Source organism: Primulina huaijiensis, chromosome 15 (assembly GCF_012295235.1).
Source record: "Primulina huaijiensis isolate GDHJ02 chromosome 15, ASM1229523v2, whole genome shotgun sequence".
Taxonomy (NCBI): Eukaryota; Viridiplantae; Streptophyta; class Magnoliopsida; order Lamiales; family Gesneriaceae; genus Primulina; species Primulina huaijiensis.
The window spans coordinates 3,842,967-3,864,073 of record NC_133320.1 but is presented as its reverse complement, the minus strand read 5'-3'; the positions used below and the strand labels follow the sequence as shown (position 1 = coordinate 3,864,073).

General features: G+C 34.5%; 1 protein-coding gene across 5 annotated transcripts in view; it reads right to left on the bottom strand.

The window, feature by feature from the left end:
- Positions 1 to 4,469: 4,469 nt before the first annotated feature.
- Positions 4,470 to 21,107, bottom strand: part of LOC140959031 (uncharacterized) — a 62,420-nt gene continuing 45,782 nt past the window's right edge. For 2 of the 5 annotated variants that reach the window (XM_073416733.1, XM_073416737.1), the window contains 7 exons: positions 20,971 to 21,092; positions 19,470 to 19,656; positions 19,187 to 19,391; positions 17,816 to 18,140; positions 17,026 to 17,165; positions 16,540 to 16,941; positions 4,470 to 4,911 (listed from right to left, as the gene is read on the bottom strand). In XM_073416733.1, the coding sequence (XP_073272834.1) occupies positions 4,824 to 4,911; positions 16,540 to 16,941; positions 17,026 to 17,165; positions 17,816 to 18,140; positions 19,187 to 19,391; positions 19,470 to 19,656; positions 20,971 to 21,092 (1,469 nt within the window). In that variant the 3' untranslated portion in view covers positions 4,470 to 4,823. The remainder of the gene's footprint in view (positions 4,912 to 16,539; positions 16,942 to 17,025; positions 17,166 to 17,815; positions 18,141 to 19,186; positions 19,392 to 19,469; positions 19,657 to 20,970; positions 21,093 to 21,107) is intronic. The other 3 variants (XM_073416735.1, XM_073416736.1, XM_073416734.1) reach the window with 3 other exon arrangements.

The following is a 21,107-nucleotide window of genomic DNA, read 5'->3' as shown; positions in this document are numbered from 1 at the left end:
GTTGAGTGCCAACTTTGTTTGGACATCTATCAAATTCATCGCTTTTTTATATTTATATTTATATTATTGATAATCACAAAATTAATTATACTTTGCAATAATTATTAAAAAGATTATGGATATTAATAATTTATAATATAGTTCATTTTTAGTCATTTTGTATACCATTTTAGAAGAATGGTTTGTTTATTTATATGCTCAGTTTATATATGACAACATAAACTAGTATTTTCTACATTTTTTTTTAAAAAAAAACTAGTATTTTATTTTTTAATTTGTTTGTATTTTATATTTTGTATTTAATCTCTTAATGAAGTTTATTTGGTGAGTCTATTTTTTTCTTGATTAAGGGGTTTAAAGATAGTTTTTAATATTTTTAATAAAGTTTTATATTGTCTATTTTGTTATCTGTGCTTCATGTTTTTTTTTTTAAAAAAAAAATCTTAAAGATGGTTATTTTTTTAAAATTTGAATGGTAGTTTTGACAATAATATGAAGACCGTCAAGATTTCATAATGATTAAATTGATTCAATTTATACATAAAAGATATATTTGTGACTATTATGAGTTGTTAGATTTGTAGTGAGTGTAATAAACCACTACAGGGTCGAATCAACTTATAAATATTGATGAATTTTATGAATATTCTAAATCAATAAATTAATTAAATATTATAGTGGAGTAAATGCAATGTAGAATATAATATTTAATTTAAAGTTAAAATATTAAATGTGAAATGGGTTAGGCATGTTGGTGAACACGGATTGGTTGGTGAGAATGACCGAAGAGGAATGGAGTTTGGTACTCTTTTGGAGGCTAATGTGATTCGAGTATGTTAGGAATTCACTTGCCAACTTTAGTAAAAAAAAAAATTACCAAATTTTGTATAATTAATATATATAATTTATATATCTAAGTAGGAGAAGTAAGCACGGATCGATATTTATATGATAATTTTTTTTCTTCTTCTTTCTCAGATTAGCAAGTAACACGTGCGTTGCACGTAGTGAATGAACGTTGTAACGAGTAAGTGAAAATAAAACACTTATATTGAATGAAATCGAAAGAACCATTTTCTTTTAGAAATTCATAATATAAAAAAGCATTATAAAATTTTTTTCTTATTTAATTTTTCAGTTTTTGGGTCATCTTTGTGCGACTGTTTTGTCTAAGTTTCCTCATCATTTTACTGAAATCATCTATTTTTTCATTATCTTGAATTTTTATGGTTTCTTCTTTGAAACATGATGAATTTTGTTTCTTTTTCTGTGATTTTGTCATTTCCTTGGTGTTTGTTGTCTTCTTATCATCATGTTGTACTTGTTTTGCTCTTTCTTTTGCGTTCGTTCTTTTCTTTTCTTCGTTTTGTATTTCATTGATGTTTCAGTTTTTTGTTTTTTTATCAGTATTTCTCTTGAGTTGTGGTTTCTCAAAGCCATCTACAATTATTGTTATTATTCCATTTTTAGTCGAGACAGACTTGTCTAATTTGAAAAGAAAATTGTGATCTTATTTTCTTGGTTGATCAAGTATTGTTAAATGCTCCAAAATAATTTTTTATGCAATATAAAATTTGTAGTTATTGGCAATATGTATTGGATTATTATAATATTATTCAAATAAAATTTTAATTTACCTTAGTATGCATGTCAATTATTTTTTTATAGAGCAACCAATAAATGTCTCAGTAACTTCTTCGAACAACGTCACTATAGCTATTTCATTTTCATCTTGAACCATCATTATTATCTGGTACTTAAAAATTAATTGTGAGAAAGTATACAAAATAATTAAATATTTTTAAGCATGTAAAGTTAGTTATAGTTGCAATACCTTGGGACGATCTCGATATTCAGCTTCACAAAGTGTTGAACAAAACTACTTCCCTTCGGTGAATAACAGTGTCATAATGTTTTTGAAAATTATTTAATGATCGAATCTTCTTGATGATGTCAATGATATATGCGCATAATTATATTATTCGATTAAAAAAATATACGTAAATATCAAAATAAATAAAATGGAAACATGCTTTGGTCATTAGTGTAATTTGAATTACTTGCTAAATGATCAAATTCTCTGAAGCGAAAATTAAGTTTGCCTAAATTTGGCTTCTTGCAACTCGGTGACTAAAGTTTCTTTTCGCATTATCAACTCAATATTCGGGTTTACATTTGGATAACAAGAATTTATTTCCTTAACGATTGAATTTCATATAAGTAACTCTTGTTACACTTTAAAAGCTGCTCAAATTGTTGAATAACATTTGAAAAAATCAAGCCATGTACCATAGTTTCTTGCAATACCATATTTATATTGTTAGTACATAACTGGTGGTCCGAAAATAATGTTATTATTTGTTTTAAAGAAATATAGCATTTAAAAAGTAGTCACTTGTACATTTATGAAAGTTAACTTTCGAATAGTTTTTGAATTACGTCTTGTTGAAATTTGATATCTTTGTCGAATAATAAATACTTTAACTACTATATTTTTTTGATCATGTTGGAACATATCAATCAGCATCACATCAAGATTTGTCATTATTAGTATGTCTTTATTACGGACGTGTAAAACTTTTCTTTGGCTAGTGAAGTGGGTGCATGGTCTGCCGTATGTGATTGAATCTGATTTAAAATTGTTAATAACCATCGTGACAAATGATATTAATTATTGACTTTGAAGTAATTTCCATTTATTTCATTAATATTAGCTATTTTTCTCTTCAGCTACCCCAATTATTATCTTCATTAGACTAATTATGTGATATATAATAAAATATATAACGGTTGTTTATTAATTACATGTTACAAAACTTATGATAATTGAATATGTTTTGATTTGTTTATGAATATTTGAATATAGTGAAATCTTTATAATAATCTATTTAGCACTAGGCATATTTATATGTGTTAAATTAAAGCACTTGGTGTAATCATGAAGAAGAAAAACGATTTTATCTGTTAAATTTCGTTGTTGTTAATTTTTAAAATAATAGTACTATTAAATTGATTTTTTAAAGTGAGTGGTTAAATTATTTCAGAAAATAATCATGTATACATTTGTTTGGAATGTTTTTTTCCTTAAATTGATTTGAAAAATTTATATGATGTAATGATTATAATATATAATATAATATATATTGGTTATACAATAATACACAAGACAATATTAAAGTTAAGAAAAACCAATATACGATTAATAGATGGAAGGACAATTCCGACAATTACACAAATCAACTCACTCTTTTAAAGAAATACCTCATTTGGGTACATGTATAAAATAGTTATGTGAGACCAAGCTAACCATAAGCTGAAATTAGAAGGAAAAATGAAAATTATATTTCATTCAAATAGCATCTAAAGCTAATATTTGGACTGACAGTTTATTATTCTATTATATTTTTATTCGATGTGCCTGAATTAAATATTGTTTGACTGATTTTTGAGTGTCATGCACCTCACTAATCACCAATCATTTACTCTACTCCGTAAAATACATATACAGATATATATATATATATATAATAAAATTCATGTAATTTATATATATAGATTTAAATTATATATTTTCTTAAATTAATAATTAAAATTTATTAATTAATGAAAATATATAGATTAATGAAGGACTTAAAAGTCAATATATTATTCACAATTATATAAATAATAGAAATAAATAGATTATATATTCTTGAATTAATATTAATAATTAATTAATTCTATTAATTAATGAAGGACTTAAAAGTCAATATATTATTCACAATTATATAAATAATAGAAATAAATAGATTATATATTCTTGAATTAATATTAATAATTAATTATTTCTATTAATTAATGAAAAACTTAAAAGTCAATTCACAATTCTAAAAAAATTGGCTCTTTTATATAGGTAATAGATAATAGATAATAGAATAGATTGGAATATATTTTTTTTCCCAGAACTCAAGCTAATAAGTGAAATTAATTGCAGTGTACATTTTAGTATCCCTTATGTAGATGGCATCACTTGATTTTAAACCTTCAAACTTCATGAGTAATTAATTATCTTGTTGGAAAATAAGGACATGGATTATGTCAAACATCGGATGAGTGGGCGGAGACTGGCAACTCGCCGGAAGACTCGACATATACGCTTATGTTCTTCATGTCCGAACTCGAAATCAAAAAAGTAAACAATGGATGTAGAAACATGAAAAAAAACAGTGGCCTGTATCCCAAAGGGGCTGATTCTGTATTTTAGTGTTAGAAGAGACATAATTATAGTTGTGTTCATAGTAGACTAGCTAACCAGGATCATGTTGATCTAGACATGTACTGTTTCAGGATACCACGACAAATGGATATATATATTTGTCGCAGTAGTAGATAAACTTCTAATCAACAAACTATAACCGAATTTCGGGATTTGATCGGATCCCTGTGTCGAAACTGTAAAACCAAGCATGCCCAACAATTGAAACAGATGATGAAATTCCATGGTCGTTAATTAGAAAGTCAATCAAAAGTTTACATATTGATACAGGTACCAGTTTGACTTGTTTAAAATACAAGCAAATAAATTTCCGAAACAAGAACCAATTATAGATAACCTGGCAAGCAAACCCCGTTAATATACATAATGTTACCTTTTGCCGCAGTCGTTCATCAACTTCACAGGTAGACCATATTCACTAAGCAATATCACTCTGTAACATACATGTAAAATTATCATCGGGAGGAAGAAAGAAAAAAATCCTCCCCTGTAACCTATCTATGATCTCTTTAATAATGAACCAAATGGACAAACAAAACCGTTGTCGCGAAGCAGGATGCTCCAGTAATCAACTGGCTAAGCCAAGCTTTCTCAACCCCAATTCCTCTGCAATGAGTCGAAGCAATACTTGTACAAGCTCTCTGACCCTAGATTCACTGCCCAAAGAGATGTAAGAGGAAGTCAGAAATGACAGGAACATGTAGACTATGCAGAAAAATTATCTGGAGATGAAAAAGGAAAGAAATTACTGTATCTGGGCGGCAGAAGGTTTTGGTGAGATGAGAATCAACAAAAAATAATACCCATACTCAGCATTCATCTCAGCTCTTAGATTTATTTGTTTATCACATGTCCATGGTTTTTGAGATACATACAATTTGTTCCATTAAGGAAAAGCAAAGATAAATACACATAGCTACATATTGGATTACTTTTAGCTCATTGGCATTTGTTCTCTAGGTTATTTAGTGAATCACATAATAAGCAGATGTTATCCACCAAATGACCACTATGTGTTGTGGACACAAACTTGAGTGTTTAAAATTGATCGGTGTAGAGAGAGTGGAACTTAACGATGCACATGAGATTGGTAGGAGGTTGGAGAGTCAAGAAGACAGATGTAGACAGAATACAGGGGAAGATGAAGTGTATCGATGAAAGTGCTTTCTTGGAATATTAGGGGGAGTGGTTCAGCCACTCGTAGGGGATTGATACGTGCCGTGATAGCCAAAAAAAACCGGAATTAATAATATTACAGGAAATCAAAACAGTAGTGGTGGACAGGAGGTTTATTGCAAGTCTTTGGAAGCCGAGATTTGTAGAGTGGGTTACCTTGCCTGCAGTGGGTAGGTCAGGGGGAATTTTGATTATGTGGAATCCAAGGGTCATTTCTGTAAAGGATAACTTGATTGGAGACTTCTCGGTTTCAGTTCATATTCAAAAGGATACACAACAAGATTGGTGGTTTACAGCGGTATATGGGCCGTGTCAACCAAGAACAAGAACTAATTTCTGGGCTGAGTTAGCAGGGTTGAGGGTTATTTGTGGAGATAGATGGTGCTTAGGGGGAGATTTCAATGTAGTAAGGTCATTAAGCGAGAAAATTAACAGTAGCTCACAGACATCGAGTATGGCCTGCTTTGATAGTTTGATACAAGAACTGGAGTTATGCGATCCACTTTTATTGAATGGAAAATTCACGTGGTCAAATCTTAGAAGTTCACCCATTTGTTTTAGATTGGACAGATTCATGTTCACAGTGGGATGGACCGAACTATACCCATATTACAGACAGTCAATCTTACCAAGAATCACTTCGGATCATTTCCCGTTGGTGCTTGATTTGACAAAAAATAAGTGGGGACCAACACCTTTCAGATTTGAGAATGTGTGGCTAAGGGATAGAAGTTTTAAAAATTTAACACAAATGTGGTGGAATAATTCGAACTCACAAGGATGGGCAGGATATAAATTCATGCAAAAACTCAAGACAATTAAAGGGGATATGAAAAAATGGAATGAAGATGTGTATGGCAGATTGGAAATGAAAACAGCAGATTTATCAAATAAAATCAGCAGACTTGACAGATTGGAGGGTGCGGGGAGGGGTTCGGAGGAAGTTTTGAACGAGAGAAAAGAAGCAAAATTGATGCTAGAGGAGTTGATAAGGCGGAAGAACCAAATTCATTACCAAAAAAGCAAGGTCAAATGGATTAAAGAAGGGGATCAAAATACAAAATTTTTTCATTCGCTCCTAAACCATCGCAAATGCAAAGCTACCATTGACAGATTGGAAAGAAATGATGGTTCAATTACAACATGTGGGGATGAAATTGTCTCAATAATCTTAGAGTTCTTCAAGGGATTGTATAGTAAACCGGCGGCAAGATGTTGGGGTATTGAAGGAGTGGAATGGAGTCCCATCGAAGAGGAGATGAGTCGACAGCTGGAAATTTTTTTTACTGAAGATGAGATCAAAACAGCTGTTTTTACTTGTGATGGAGGCAAAAGTCCCGGGGCCGATTGGTTTACATTGGCTTTTTTCCAAGAGTGTTGGGATATAGTCAAAAGAGATCTTATGATGGTATTTGATGAGTTCTTTCACAGCGGCATCATAAATGGAGCAACTAATGAGACTTATATATGCTTGATTAAAAAGAAAGTTGACTCGTGCAAAGCGAAGGATTTCAGACCGATAAGCCTAATCACAAGTTTGTACAAGATAATAGCAAAGGTCTTAACAGAGCGGATGAAAACTGTGATAGCGGATACTATCTCAAATTCTCAAAATGCATTTGTTGAGGGCAGACAGATTCTTGATTGTGGACTTATAGCGAACGAATTGCTTGAGGAGGGGAGGAGAAAGAAAAAAAGGATGGGTATTGAAGGTTGATTTCGAAAGGCATACGATAATGTGAGGTGGGAATTCTTGGACTATATTTTAATGAAAAAGGGGTTTGGAAGTAGATGGAGATCATGGATGAAAGGTTGCGTATCGAATGTATCATTTTCTGTTTTGATTAATGGGAGACCGAGAGGAAAAATTAGGGCTTTCAAAGGTCTCCGACAAGGAGATCCATTATCTCCTTTTCTATTCAACTTGGTGGTGGATGTGTTGGCAAGATTGATTGACAAAGCTAAGGAAATGAATCAAATAAGGGGTTAGAGGTCGGAAGAGACAAGATCGAGATATCTCACATTCAATTTGCGGATGACACGCTCTTTTTCGGGCAGACCGATGCTCACATAAGATTCATGGTTCAAGTGGTGGATTCTTTTTGTGATATGTCCGGATTAAAAATAAATTGGGAAAAGAGAGCCTTGTTGGGAATTAACCGTGAAATAGGAGATGTTGAAAGGTTAGCACTACAGTTGGGATGTGGTAAGGAGAATTGGCCAATTACATACACTTGGGAGTACCATCGGGAGGCAATCCGTTAAAAGCATCGTTTTGCAGCCCGTGGTGGATAAAATGTCGAAAAAATTGGCTACATGGAAAAAATCATTCTTGTCTAGAGGGGGAAGATTAACATTGATATTATCGGTTTTGAATTCAATCCCGATTTATTATATGTCTTTATTCAAGGTCCCCAAAAATATTGCGGATTCAATGGATAAGATCTCAAGGAATTTCTTATGGGATGGAGCGGATGGAGATGGACACTTTCATTTGATCTCATGGGATAATGTATGCAAACCGAAGGACAAAAGGGGTTTGGGAGTTGGGAAAATCATTTTCAGAAATAAGGCATTGCTTGGGAAGTGGTGGTGGAGATTTTTTCACGAAGAGGGGACATTATGGAAGAAGATAATTGTTAGTAAGTATGGGTTTCAAGAAAATGGGTGGGATGCGGGGTTGGCAAGGAACACAACGTTTAGATGCCCTTGGAAGTATATTTCCCGTATATACCCGACTTATAAATTAAGAGTTTCTACTGTTGTGAGAGGAGGGAATAAGGTTAGATTTTGGGAGGATAGATGGTGAAGGGAATCTTCGTTTAAAGATTATTTTCCAGCTTTGTTTCGATTATCTTCACTACACAATATGCCTATATCAAATTTTGTTCATATTGATAGTGTCACGTCCAACCATTCCTGGGATTTTCATTTCAGAAGGGAGGTAAGAGATTTCGAGTTTGGTCAGTTGTCAGAGCTTTTAGTCGCCTTAGAGTCGGTTAGATTAGTTGAAGGGGTAGATGATTTTATTAAGTGGAGCGGGGATTCTTCGGGTGTTTTTTCAGTCAGTTCTTTCTATGCGTCTTTTTTCCCAGATGATCTTGTTCCACCATTCCAATTATTCCATGCTATTTGGAAAGTTCCAGTCCCAAACAAAATCCAGCTTTTCTCTTGGACAACCACTCTGGGTAAGCTACCGACCTCGGAGATGATTCAACAAAGATGTCCTGGTATTACTTTGAGTCCCAACTGGTGTGTCTTGTGCAGAAAGGAATCAGAGAATCAAGATCATTTGCTCATCCACTGTCCATTTTCGATAAATCTGTGGGCTAGAGCGTTGCAAGAGATGCGATTGGTTTGGGTTACACCGAAGTCAACAAAAGAGCTATTCAATATGGACTTGGGACAGCCAACTGGAAATAGAGGAAGAATTTTTTGACAAGTTGTGGTCCAGTACATTTGTTGGACGGTTTGGTTGGAGAGAAACAAAAGAATCTTTGATGACATGGAGGCAAATACAGATACTTGCTGGGAAAAAATCAAGATCAATATGGCGATGTGGGTTGGAAATCACAAAGACTTCATGAATGTCTCCTTTTTCGATTTGTTGAGACACTGGGCATATGTGTATTGCTAATTTATTTTTAGTAGGCTGTGCGACATTATCACAGTGGACTACTAGTCCACTGATGTAATCATTTTTAATTTATAATTAATAACATTAGTTTCCTATCAAAAAATATATATATATATAGAAGTTCAAAGGCGTGTTGGTAAAACCAATGCCAAGATAAATGTTCTCTGTTCATTTGTGCTTGATGAAATAATGCTCAATTTCTTACAATGAAGAACTACCGACGGATTGTTTTTGCTTACCCAAGTACCCTTCAATAGAAAAACTAGCATTTTCCAAGGAAAAAACTAATTCACCAATCCACAGGCCTTTACCTCCATTGGCCGACCAACAGAGGTCATCTTCCACTTAGAAACATCAGGCCTGGGTCACCTTGAAAATTAAACCAGCAAACTCAAATACGCGTCTAAGTTCTATGTTCATTACTTACAAATTTACATGACCTCCTCCAGACTACCTTCATTATGTCATGAATTTGTTCATTTACCATTATTTCGTAGTTATTTCATTCAAATCCATCAAAACATTGTCAACTACACTTGGCAGATAAATTTCCAACCATTGCATCGAGTGGCACTCATCTTAAAGTAGTCAGAAAGAACATAGAAACCAAGGAAGTAATTGATAACATAAGCTTCAAACAATCGGGCCAAAATATTTGATTATTTGTGTATCATCACAAAAACTATCCCCTATTCTTGTGTAATTGTAAGTCTAAGCGATCACATATCTTCATGACCTCAAGTATATACCTGTCAGATAGCTCCCTTCCGATGATCCCTATCTCGTAAAGGTTTTCATCTCACTTCTCAATGTCAATGTTTCGAACATATATTTTTTTATGGTCCTATAGCTCACCGCATTTGGTCCTTTTTTGCTTCGATTTACATCTAATATATAAATGTTTTTGAGTGCTCGGAAAAGAGGGATACAGTGAGCGATTTCTATCCATTGGCATGGATGCTTTGGAGCTGCTTTTCAGGTTTCTCTCCTGGTGTGTTAAAATTCGCATAGTCCGTCGGCCGAAGTCACCTGTCCACAGTTAGACTGAATGTTGATGATAGTGTTAAACGGAACCTAGGTGACCTTGCAATTGGAGTGATTCATGGCTTGTCCGGAAAACTCCTCGTGGCCTTTATGAAATTATCAGAGAGGGTACTAATCTATAAGCAGAGATTACAGCCTTGTGGCGGGGAATCCTCTTTTGTCCATTCGAATTTAAACTGACTCACAAGTTGCTAACAACATCATCAAGTCTATGAAGCCAAATTGGGAGTGTTGGATAGAATTGTTACTTCTCTCACACCATTTCTAGATTCTCATCCTAGTTTATCACACATATTTATCGAGAAGGAAATCAAGTTGCAGATGAACTTGCACAGGAAGCACATTTGCAGATATTGCTGAAATTGTTTTCATGTACAAAATATTACTAGGCATATTTTGAGTTGTATAAAATTAGACAGGACTCACTTATCATACTTGAGAGCTTGCTATGAATTCAGGTAGTTATATCTTCGAGGAGTTTTTGACTTGGTCCCTCTCCTCCTTTTATTTTTGTTAAAAAAACCGTTATGGGTACGTCAAACCCCAGCCACAACCACGGCGATGTTTTTTTTATAAAAGAAAAGTAAACACTGTGCTAAGAACTTCAATATCCAACACTAATGTATCCATTTGTACTCTGACTAATGAATTTTATTTCCCAGTGACATTCCATCCAGATCTCTAAGCTGGAAAAAATTACACTTTCACATTCATATTTTAGACATCTATAAAATCAAACTTGAAGCTCGGGCCACATAAACGTAGTGATGATATCATTTAGGGTCTTGTTTTGATTAGAGGTATTCAAACTTCGGATAAAACCGAAAAAACCGAACACCGAATCGAACCGAAAACTGAATTTTATCATTCGGATATAAATGTTGAAACCGAAATTTATTTGGTTCGGTTTCGTATTATATATGTCAAAACCGAACCACCCGAAAAAACCGAAATTTCAACAAATTAATAATTTTATTTTTATTATATATTTTTTGAGATGATACCAGTGAATGATGAATTATTTTGAACAATATTTAGTTGATTGTTGTTTATGTAATTCATTTAGATTTTATATTTAAATGTTTTACTAAGAAATCATGTAAAAAGATAATATATTATATTTTACAATATATTTATCTTATTAATTTAAATAATTGTATCAAAACCGAAATAACCGAACCATTTCGGTAGAAAACCGAACCGAAGAAAAATGGTTCGGATATCGGATTATATATTTGTAAAACCGAAAATCGAAAAAACCGAAAAAACCGAAATAAAAAACGAAAACCGAACCGAACCGGCAGATGAACACCCCTAGTTTTGATGCCTTTGGTGAACATATGAGATGGTGGTTGAGATTGGATAATAGGATCCGGACACTAGGGGTTAAAAATGTGTTTGTCGATAAATTAGGCATGATTTGATTAGATTAAATATGTCATGATTTTATTTTATTGAAGTAATTTTAGGATTAGAATTATTTCCTTATTTATGAGATCTGGTAGTGTACGTCTCTTTTATTTAACAGTGTATTAAGATCTGAATCATATATGAAAAACGAGTACTTCTCAGTCTTTCTCCTTCATTTTCTTTCGGTGCATTATTCATATGGTATCAGAGCTCATGCTCACTGTTATGTGTTGGACTGCCTATAGTTTGGCCACCCGTTCTGCTCAAAGTTAGACCACTTGTAAACTTCACGCTCCAGATGTTCATTTCTGGTCGTGAAAAAGGTGTGTTTGTCGTCTCACATCGGTTTGACAAAACCAATGGGTGTTGCATATATGAACTTGGACAATTCTCTCCCTTGAGCTAACTTTTGGGGTTGAGTTAGGTCTGATTCCCTCCAATTCACCATACATCGATTCAACGGAAAAAATTACCTTGGGTGGACTCAATCCGTACTCCTGGTGATTGATGGTAAAGGGAAACTCCGGCATTTGAATGGAGAAATAAAGCCACCAACTTCGGCTGATCCGAAATACAAACAATGGTGCTCGGAAAATCCATTGGTGACTGCCTGACTTATCAACTCGATGGATCCGATCATTGGCAAGCCTTTCATGTTCTTACCAACAGCCCGTGATGTATGGGACACTGTACGTGAAACCTACTCTGATATGGAGAATCATTCTCAACTGTTCGATATAAATATTCAAAGGTGGAGAATGCAGCAAGGAAACCGAGATGTTACAGCTTATTACAATGAAATGATGACTGTTTGGCATGAACTAAATTTATTTGAAGACGAGGATTGGGAAAACATCAATATTCAATACAAAAAGAAGGTAGAGAGAAGCAGGGTGCTTGTGTTTTTGGCAAGTTTAAATAAAGACCTAGATACTTGGGAGAAAACCTCTACCTGCAATTAGAGAAGTTTTTTCAGAAGTCCGTTGAGAGGAGGCTCAACGCCAAGTGATGCTGAAAGGAATTGAGAACCAAAGACATGGGACAGTGAGAGATCTGCTCTTGTCACCAAAGGGACCGGTTTTGAAGGAGATAAGCCAAAAATCAGGTGAGAAAGGTGCCACAAGCCGTGGCACTCCGTGGAGACATGCTGGAAAATACATGGAAAACCAGCAAATTATAAAAAGAAGTCAGGCAGCAAACTTTAAAGCTACTAATGGTGGAATATGGGCCCTTCAAACAAGTGGTATTGATTCTGGACAGCAATCATCAGCCTCTGAATCTCTTCCTTTCACAAAAGATCAAATATAGCACCTGTATAAAATGCTTCAATCTCACACTGTTTGAAATCCTGACTCTTCTTGCTCTTTAGCTCAGAAACGTATATAACCTATAGTTTCTATTTCTAGCACACACTCAAATGGTTCCTGAATATTAGATTCAGGTGACCATATGACATGCATATCACAATTTAGCCTCGGAAAAGATGATTGGCAGTGCTAGACAGGACAATGGCCTATACATCTTCAATGCTGGATCAATCTTCGTCAAACAAGACCTTAAGACCTGTTTCAACTCGATTTCTGCTTCTCATGACATTGACATTATGTTATGACATTGTTGTTTAGGACATCCAAACTTTCAATATTTAAGACAATTGTTACCTAAGTTGTTTTTAAATAAAAGTCCTTAATCGTTTAGATGTGAATTAGCCAAACATCATCGCTCGGTGTTTCCATTGCAATCATATAAAAAATCACCACCATTTACTTTGATACATAATGATGTTTGGTGTCCTAGAACGGTGATTTATCACATTTATAGATGATGATACTAGAATGACTAGGTTATTTCTTTTGAAAGATAAATCTGATGTTGGGAATGTGTTCATAAATTTTTATAATAAGGTTCAAACTCAGATTAAAATTTTTTGTAGTTACATGGGAAAGAATATTTCAATCAATTGCTAGGGAACCTTTTTGCTGAGAAGGGAATTGTTCATCAAAGTTCTTGTATACACACTCCTAAACAAAATGGTGTGGCTGAACGGAAAAATAAGCATCTCCTCAAAGTTGCAAGGGCTCTAAACTTTCATACTAAAGTTCCAAAATATATTTGGGGTGATGCAATTCTAACAGCTACTTATTTAATAAATAGATTACCAACAAAGATATTGAATTATCAAACTATGAAAAAACCTTTCAAAATTTTTCTCCTAGCTCTCGGCCCTTCACAGATATTCCCCTAAAATTTTTGGTAGCATCGTCTTCGTTCACAATCATGATCCAAGGCGTTCTAAACTTGATCCAAAATCTTATAAATGTGTCTTTGTTCCTACAAATAAAAAAAGATACAAATGTTTTGATCCGATTTCAAGAAAAAAAAATTGTATCCATGGATGTCACCTTTTTTGAAGGACAATCATACTACGATTCTCATCTTCAGGGGGAGAATAATGGGAAGATGAATGTTTAAACGAGTCGGACTTAACTTGTTATTTTGAGGACAAACGTAATAGAAAAGAATAACAATCGGTTCAAAGGTCTTGTTTACATAAGGGAAGGTCGGGCTATAGAAAAGAAGACATTGTCTATCTACAAAACCAAGAATCTGATCACCGGAAAAATCATGAGACTAGCAATGTTTACTCAAAGATCCCTCACAATAAAACCCAAGGTATGTCTGAGTTAAATTCCTCAAGTCAAGTTGATCCTCATATTGCCCTAAGGAAAGGAGTTCGGTCATGCACACAACACCCACTTTCGAACTTTGTATTTTATAAAAATTTGTTTCCTTCCTATTGTGCTTTTGTTTCACAACTCGACAGTGTTAACATTCCAAATAATATTCAAGAAGTTCTAAAGATATTTGAGTGGAAAGACGCAATTGTTGAGGACATGAGCAAATCAATTGTTGGATGTAAGTGGGTATTCACAATAAAGTACAACTCATATGGTTCTCTAGAACGATATAAGGCTCGTTTGGTTGCTAAACGCTTTACACAAACCTACAGAGTAGACTATTCAGAAACATTCTCTCCAGTGGCTAAACGGAACACAGTTCGAGTCTTGTTATCAGTTGCTGCAAATCTCGATTGACCACTAAATCAATTATATGTGAAGAATGCATTCCTAAATGGTTAGTTAGAGGAAGAGGTCTACATGGAGGCACCCCCAAGATTTTCTGATCGTTCGGATCAAAAGTGTGTAAATCAAAAATCTCTCTGTGGACTAAAAACAATCGCCCAGAGCATGGTTTGAGAGGTTCACAAATTTAGTAAAAGGTCAAGGCTACACCCAAGGACAATCTGACCATACTTTATTCACAAAAACATCTAAGAAAGATGAGATCTATGTGCTGATTGTCTATGTCGGTGACATAATCTTGAGTGGAGATGATATAAAAGAGATGAACAGATTGAAAGCAAACCTATCCAAAGAATTCGAGATTAAGGACTTGGGTCAGCTAAGGTACTTTCTTGGTATGGAAATACCAAGATAAAGGAAAGGTATAATGTTGTCTCATAGAAAGTATATTCTCGACCTCTTAAAGTAAACTAGAATGAGTTGGTGCAGAACAGCAGATACACCAACTGAACTGAACGCAAAGCCGGGAGATATAAAAAATGGCACTCCTTTAGACTTAGTAAGATATAAAAGATATCAAAGACTTGTTGGGAGACTAATTTACTTGTCTCAAACTCGCTCAAACATTGCTTCAATTCACGCATTCTCCCAATGAAAAACATCTTGACGCAGTGTACCGGATCCAAGGATATTTTAAAGGAACACTTGGAAAAGGACTTTGCTTTAGAAAAATGAGAAAAGAGACATTGAAATATTTACAGATGTTGATTGGGCAAGCTCGGTTAGTGATCGAAGGTCAACTTCGGGGACTGCACATTTGTGTGGGGCAACGTAGTAACCTGGAGAAGTAAGAAGCAAAGTGTTGTAGCCAGAAGCAGTGCAGAGACTGAGCTTAGAGTAGTGGCTCAAGGAGTATGTGAGATTCTATGGCTAAAGAGAGTCTTGGAAGAATTACATAAACCAATAAGTCTTCCTATGAAGCTATACTGTGATAACAAAACAGCAATCAGTATTGTTCATAATCTAGTTCTACATGATAGAACAAAACACAACGAAATTGAAAAACACTTTATAAAAAAAACTAGAAGACGGAACAATTTGCACTCCATTTGTTCCAACTACACTACAAGTTGCAGATGTTTTAACCAATGGTCTTTCAAGACAACTATTTGAAACACCAGTTAGCAAGTTCTGCATGATGAACATCTTTGCACCAACTTGAGGGGGAGTGTCCTTAAATTAGGCATGATTTGATTAGATTAAATATGTCATGATTTTATTTTATTGAAGTAATTTTAGGATTAGAACTATTTCCTTATTTATGAGATTTGGTAGTGTACGCTTCTTCTATTTACCGAACTGAATCATATATGAAAAAAGAGTAACTCTCACCCTTTCTCCTTCATTTTCTTTCGGTGCATTATTCATAGTGTTCCTCCATTGCCTTGACACCATTGTTTTCTTTATAAGGATTTGAGCTTTGGTTGGGAACATTTGCAGTCATTTTGGATGCAAAATTGTAGTTGTGAGGCGGAGACTTCAACTTATAGCTTGGATTTTCCAATAGAGTTGTTTTATGGTGGTGAGAACAAGCACCGGAATTAAATGCAGATAATGAAGTAATTCATTTTTTATTCAATAGTCAGTGGATTGTTAAGAGAAAAAGGGAGGATGCCGCTGAACATCACGCGATAGCATTCATTTGAGAAAACAAATCACACAATAGCATCGAACAACCAGATCTATGGCTGATTAATAGATACCACCACCTTACTTCCATTCAAACATTTAAGCCTGTCATTTGTTTATTTGTTAGGTTACCTTGAATTGAGCGAATTTCTCTTTAAAGTTCTAGGAAAGAAATATACTATTATGACGTAAAAGTTGCACACTTGTAAAAAAAATCCATACTAAAACAAAATTCACATTCTCACCTTGATATAACAAGCTCACATAAGGATGGAAATAGAACCAGGAGATGTGATCGTCTTCTCAGATTATCCTCAGAGAGACCCTCCTTTAAGTGATGATGCAAAGGAAGAGCAGATGCTGTTTCCAAATGAATTACAAGGCGAGCAAGCCCTTGTAGTACAAATATCACTTCTTCCAATCTTGCTGGTGGTAATGAATGCTGACCTGCACATAAAATGTAGACTTTCAGATGGCTTAAAAATGGAGATGAAAAACGAAAATGCATAGAAATTCTTTGATCACCACCCAAGTCGTTCTCGTCAGTCAAAAACTTTCCCAATATGAATTCACATCTTGACATGAGTACGATGATTGAAAATTTGCTAACTTCACATCTGGTCAAATTCCAATCACTTGTCTCATAGCTGTGAGAAAGATCGTAAATTAAAACACGGACACAGAAACCATTCATCAGAGAAATATATAGTAAACTACAGGTTTCAAAGTACCTGCTCAAGGAAAAAAGCTTTTGCAAGCATGTCAAAGAGAATCTGCCGCAGTGAGAAGGCATAAGTTCAACAGTTTCGATAGGTAAACAAGAAGTACGTGATGCACATCGGTCAAGGGTAGAAATCAGTCTCTGTACAATCTGTAGAAGTAAATTTCCATAAATCAGACCATAGCAAATAATTTTGTACCAGATGGTGCACATTGCACGAAAATCTAGAATCCTGTATCACTGAAAAGGTTATATCTATTTTTACACTTCCAAAGGCAGGAACTGCAAGCTATTGAACAGTTTCATGAAAGATAAACTAGAATTGAAAATGAATTAACAGTTAAAATGAAAGATAAACCAGAAGCAAGGTCGATGAATTTGATGACAGAAGAAAAACGGAAATGTTATGATAATAATGAAGCTATCTACATCAGCCAAAAAAGATCGTTTCAAACAAAATAGAATGTATCAACCCCAAAGGAGAACTTACCTGCTGCAAATCATTCCTAAACAAAAGGTTATATTCTCACCCAAACAACAGTGTTGAAGAAAAGAGATACCAGTCAAAACAATGGGGATTCATAATCAAGAGTAAATGCTTTTTGGGGATCTCATGAGTAGAACCAGCATACAAGTTGATGATTTGGAAAAATGAGTCAGACATTCTTGCAACAGCAAGCTAGCAGTGATGGTAATTTTGTCTCTGAGTATGATTTATGCAGTAAATGGTGAAACTAAAGCATACATTATAAAGTGCACAAAGGACAAAAATATATTGTGGTCGGGCGGATGGAAATTACATCAAGAGGTACATCAGCCAGTGATCTAAGAATCTTGTCACCCAGAATGTCTAAGATGTTCATCTCAAGAGACTCGTCTGCTTTAAGTGTGGTTGATGAGAGTGCATTAGAAGGTAGAGCACGGCCGCAATGACCCACTAAAAACAATTCATACACATCAGCCACTTCTTTCCAGACATGGATTCTTGAAGATCTGCTAACGGAAAGATCATTCGAAAATACTGGGGTATGTTTGTTGACATCATCAATCAGAATGAGGTGAAAGCCTTCGACAGCTAATCTCCAAAGTGCACCATCAGGGTCATCTCTTCTTGTTGTCATACACCTAACAAAAAGGGGATTATATTAGCATAAACCACATGATAGTGTAGAATCAAGTACAAATTACTACCATGTATAAATAAAAAGATGCAAAAATCTACAACATGGATATCCGAAATCTATAAATCACAAGACAGTCTCCACACTATCTTCTACACAACATTACAGGCGACTGAACAATAGTTAATTTCTTCAACATGTCCACCAGTTCTCGTGGCAAATCACAGATTTTTGAAAGCGAGAACTGAGACGCAGGAGTAGGTATGACTACAGTAAGTCATAGTTATTCGCCCAACTGTTTAAATAAAACTTTGTTAATGAGCCTCTGAAGTGTTGACTACATTGCAAGTGCAATTACGCTTATTTAACTGAAAGCAGATGGTATGCCTTTATCATTTTATTTCTTAAAATAATTTTGCTGCATTAAACATCCTTCAGCACAATGTTTGCTTGGCATTTCATAATTTCTTCTATTTTTATCTTATATTGTAGGTTTTCTAATTTGATCTCGTTAGAATTGTGCCTTCATATGCAGTAATTATTCTATTTTGTTGGATGTCACTCTCTAGCATTATTTTTTCTTCATTAATCTTATATCTTTGTGGACATTTTCCTTACCCATATTCAAACCTATTTTATACCAAAGGTATCAGATTTATTTCCTCCCGTGGGTCACCACCGTCCATGTATCTTTGGTTTTGTGAAATACAGTAGGGTCTGCCTTAACACAATCAACTGGCAGTTTACCAACAAAATGCGATGATGTGCAAGACTGGATCAGTAACGTGAAGGAGACTTCGAGAAGTGGAGACCTAGGCTAGATGGTGTTAAGAGTGATACAGCAGTATGCTGAACCTTGCTTTTATTTGTGTCCCATTTACTTTTATTAGTTACAATAGGCTAAAACAAATCCAAACTACGAAGAAAATGGGACACAAACAATTGAAACGTCATATCCGACAGCAGCAGTTACAACCAATCTCAACAAACATTCAAAAATAATTTAGCATAAGGAACTGCAGGAAACATAAGCATTTGACTTTATCTCACCTTCCTAGACTTTTAATCATATCTGGAAAAATTTTATACTTCTCTGTAGCTGGAGCTTGCAAAAAGAGATCAACCAGCAACGGTACAAGCTTCTCCGCAAACAAATTACTAGTGCCGTTTTCCACAGTGGTCGATGATAATATAGCACCATGAACTAAACCTTCTCGTTCTTTTCGCAATGAAGAGATCCCATTAGGAGTATCATCTGTATAATAATAGTTGGAGACATATTTAAACAAAGATTAACCTGATAATCAAGAAAATGCAACAGGGCGTGGCATACCAGAGATATGAATGTTCTCACTGACTTGTTTGGTTCCATCTTCTGGGTTGTCTAAAACGGTATTAGCAGGAGGAAGAAAATTCAAAAAATTCCCCAGCAATACAATCCACATTGAACTTAGGTGCTCAGCTGGACGTAACAGAGGTATAATTTCCAGTACCGTACGTTGCACGTGCGGGACATGACCCTATGGAAGAAAATCCAAATATCAATTTATCAAAGGTAATGGTATTATGTAAGATCTAGGCCAAAAGTCTTCCAAGGTTCATGTTATCTTCCAATTGAATTTGCTGATTACAGCAACATGTAAAGGAGTACCACATTGCCCAATGGAAAATAAGACAGCAGCAACAATCTAAGAAATTGCCAGCAACAGTTTCTAACTTACTGTAATTAGTTTATCAAAAAAGGAGCAGGAGGGAACCGAGGGACCATTATCCACTTCACAATAGGGGTGGGCATTCACGTACAAGTATCGGGTACCCAACCAAAAAACAGGTTCATTTTTATTATATCGGGTCGGGATCGGGTAAGATTTTCCTACCCGATCAGGTATCTGGTACCCGCGTAATAAAAAAATTAAACCTAAAGTTTTTAAAATCCAGCCCTTTTTCCATCTTCTGTTCTTCCCTACATAACTGTCAACTCACCATCATCCATCGCCTTGGCATTCCACTTTGGTCTTCTAAATTTAAGTTTTTTCTCTCAGCTGCCTTTTTATTTTTTATTTTTTTTTACGAGTATAAATTTTGATGATTTTTTTGTATGGAATGTTTAAATTTGGGGTCGCCCAAATTTGACAGAATAGGTGGCTCTGATCGGAAAGTGGTTGTTTTCAGTGGTGGGGTCGCCAAAATTTGATCTCTACGACATGGAGTTTGGGTGGGGAAACCGGAAATAGCAGTAAGCCATGTCCATTGGTGGAGAGGTGTTCATGCCGCTAACAAATCTAGGATTGACGGAGGATTAGAAATTGATTTGATTTTGTGCAAAGTCAAAATGGATGTTCTCGCTTGCCTTTAGTTTTGGTTATGAATCAATTTTAAGTTACCTTCGCTCATTTGTTGAATAAGATACCGATTACCTTTGCTCAGCAAAATGGAAATTTCTGGTACCCGCATGCCTGAAAATTTTTGGGATACCAAATGTAGAATATTGGATTATCCTCATCTTATCAAGATCTATAGGATTATCATCACCTTATCTAGATTGATAGGATCTTGTTTGTATTATCTTTTATATTTAGGATTAAAATTATCAGTATCTAGTTATCCCTTAGATTTATGAATTTAGTTAACTTATGAGTCTATAAATTCATTGTATCTAACCATTATTTTTTGAAGCAATAATACAAGTGAAGCATTTTCTTTCTCTGCTATTCTCTCAAACTACACCAAATAATTGGGTAACAAATTTTTTTTTTCAGGTTCGAGGTAGTAAAAAAAAATATTCAGGTTCGGGTAGTAAAGCATGTTCTTGTCAATGGAAAGGTTTTACTTACGTATTCAGATTCATATTTGTTATTGCAGAGCTTAACTTCCTCAAGGGCTCTATTCATGACCAATATCAGTTGATTATACATGCCACCATCAAACATCTCTTGAGCATTTGAATATAATTCTCCTGCGAGAAAAATGA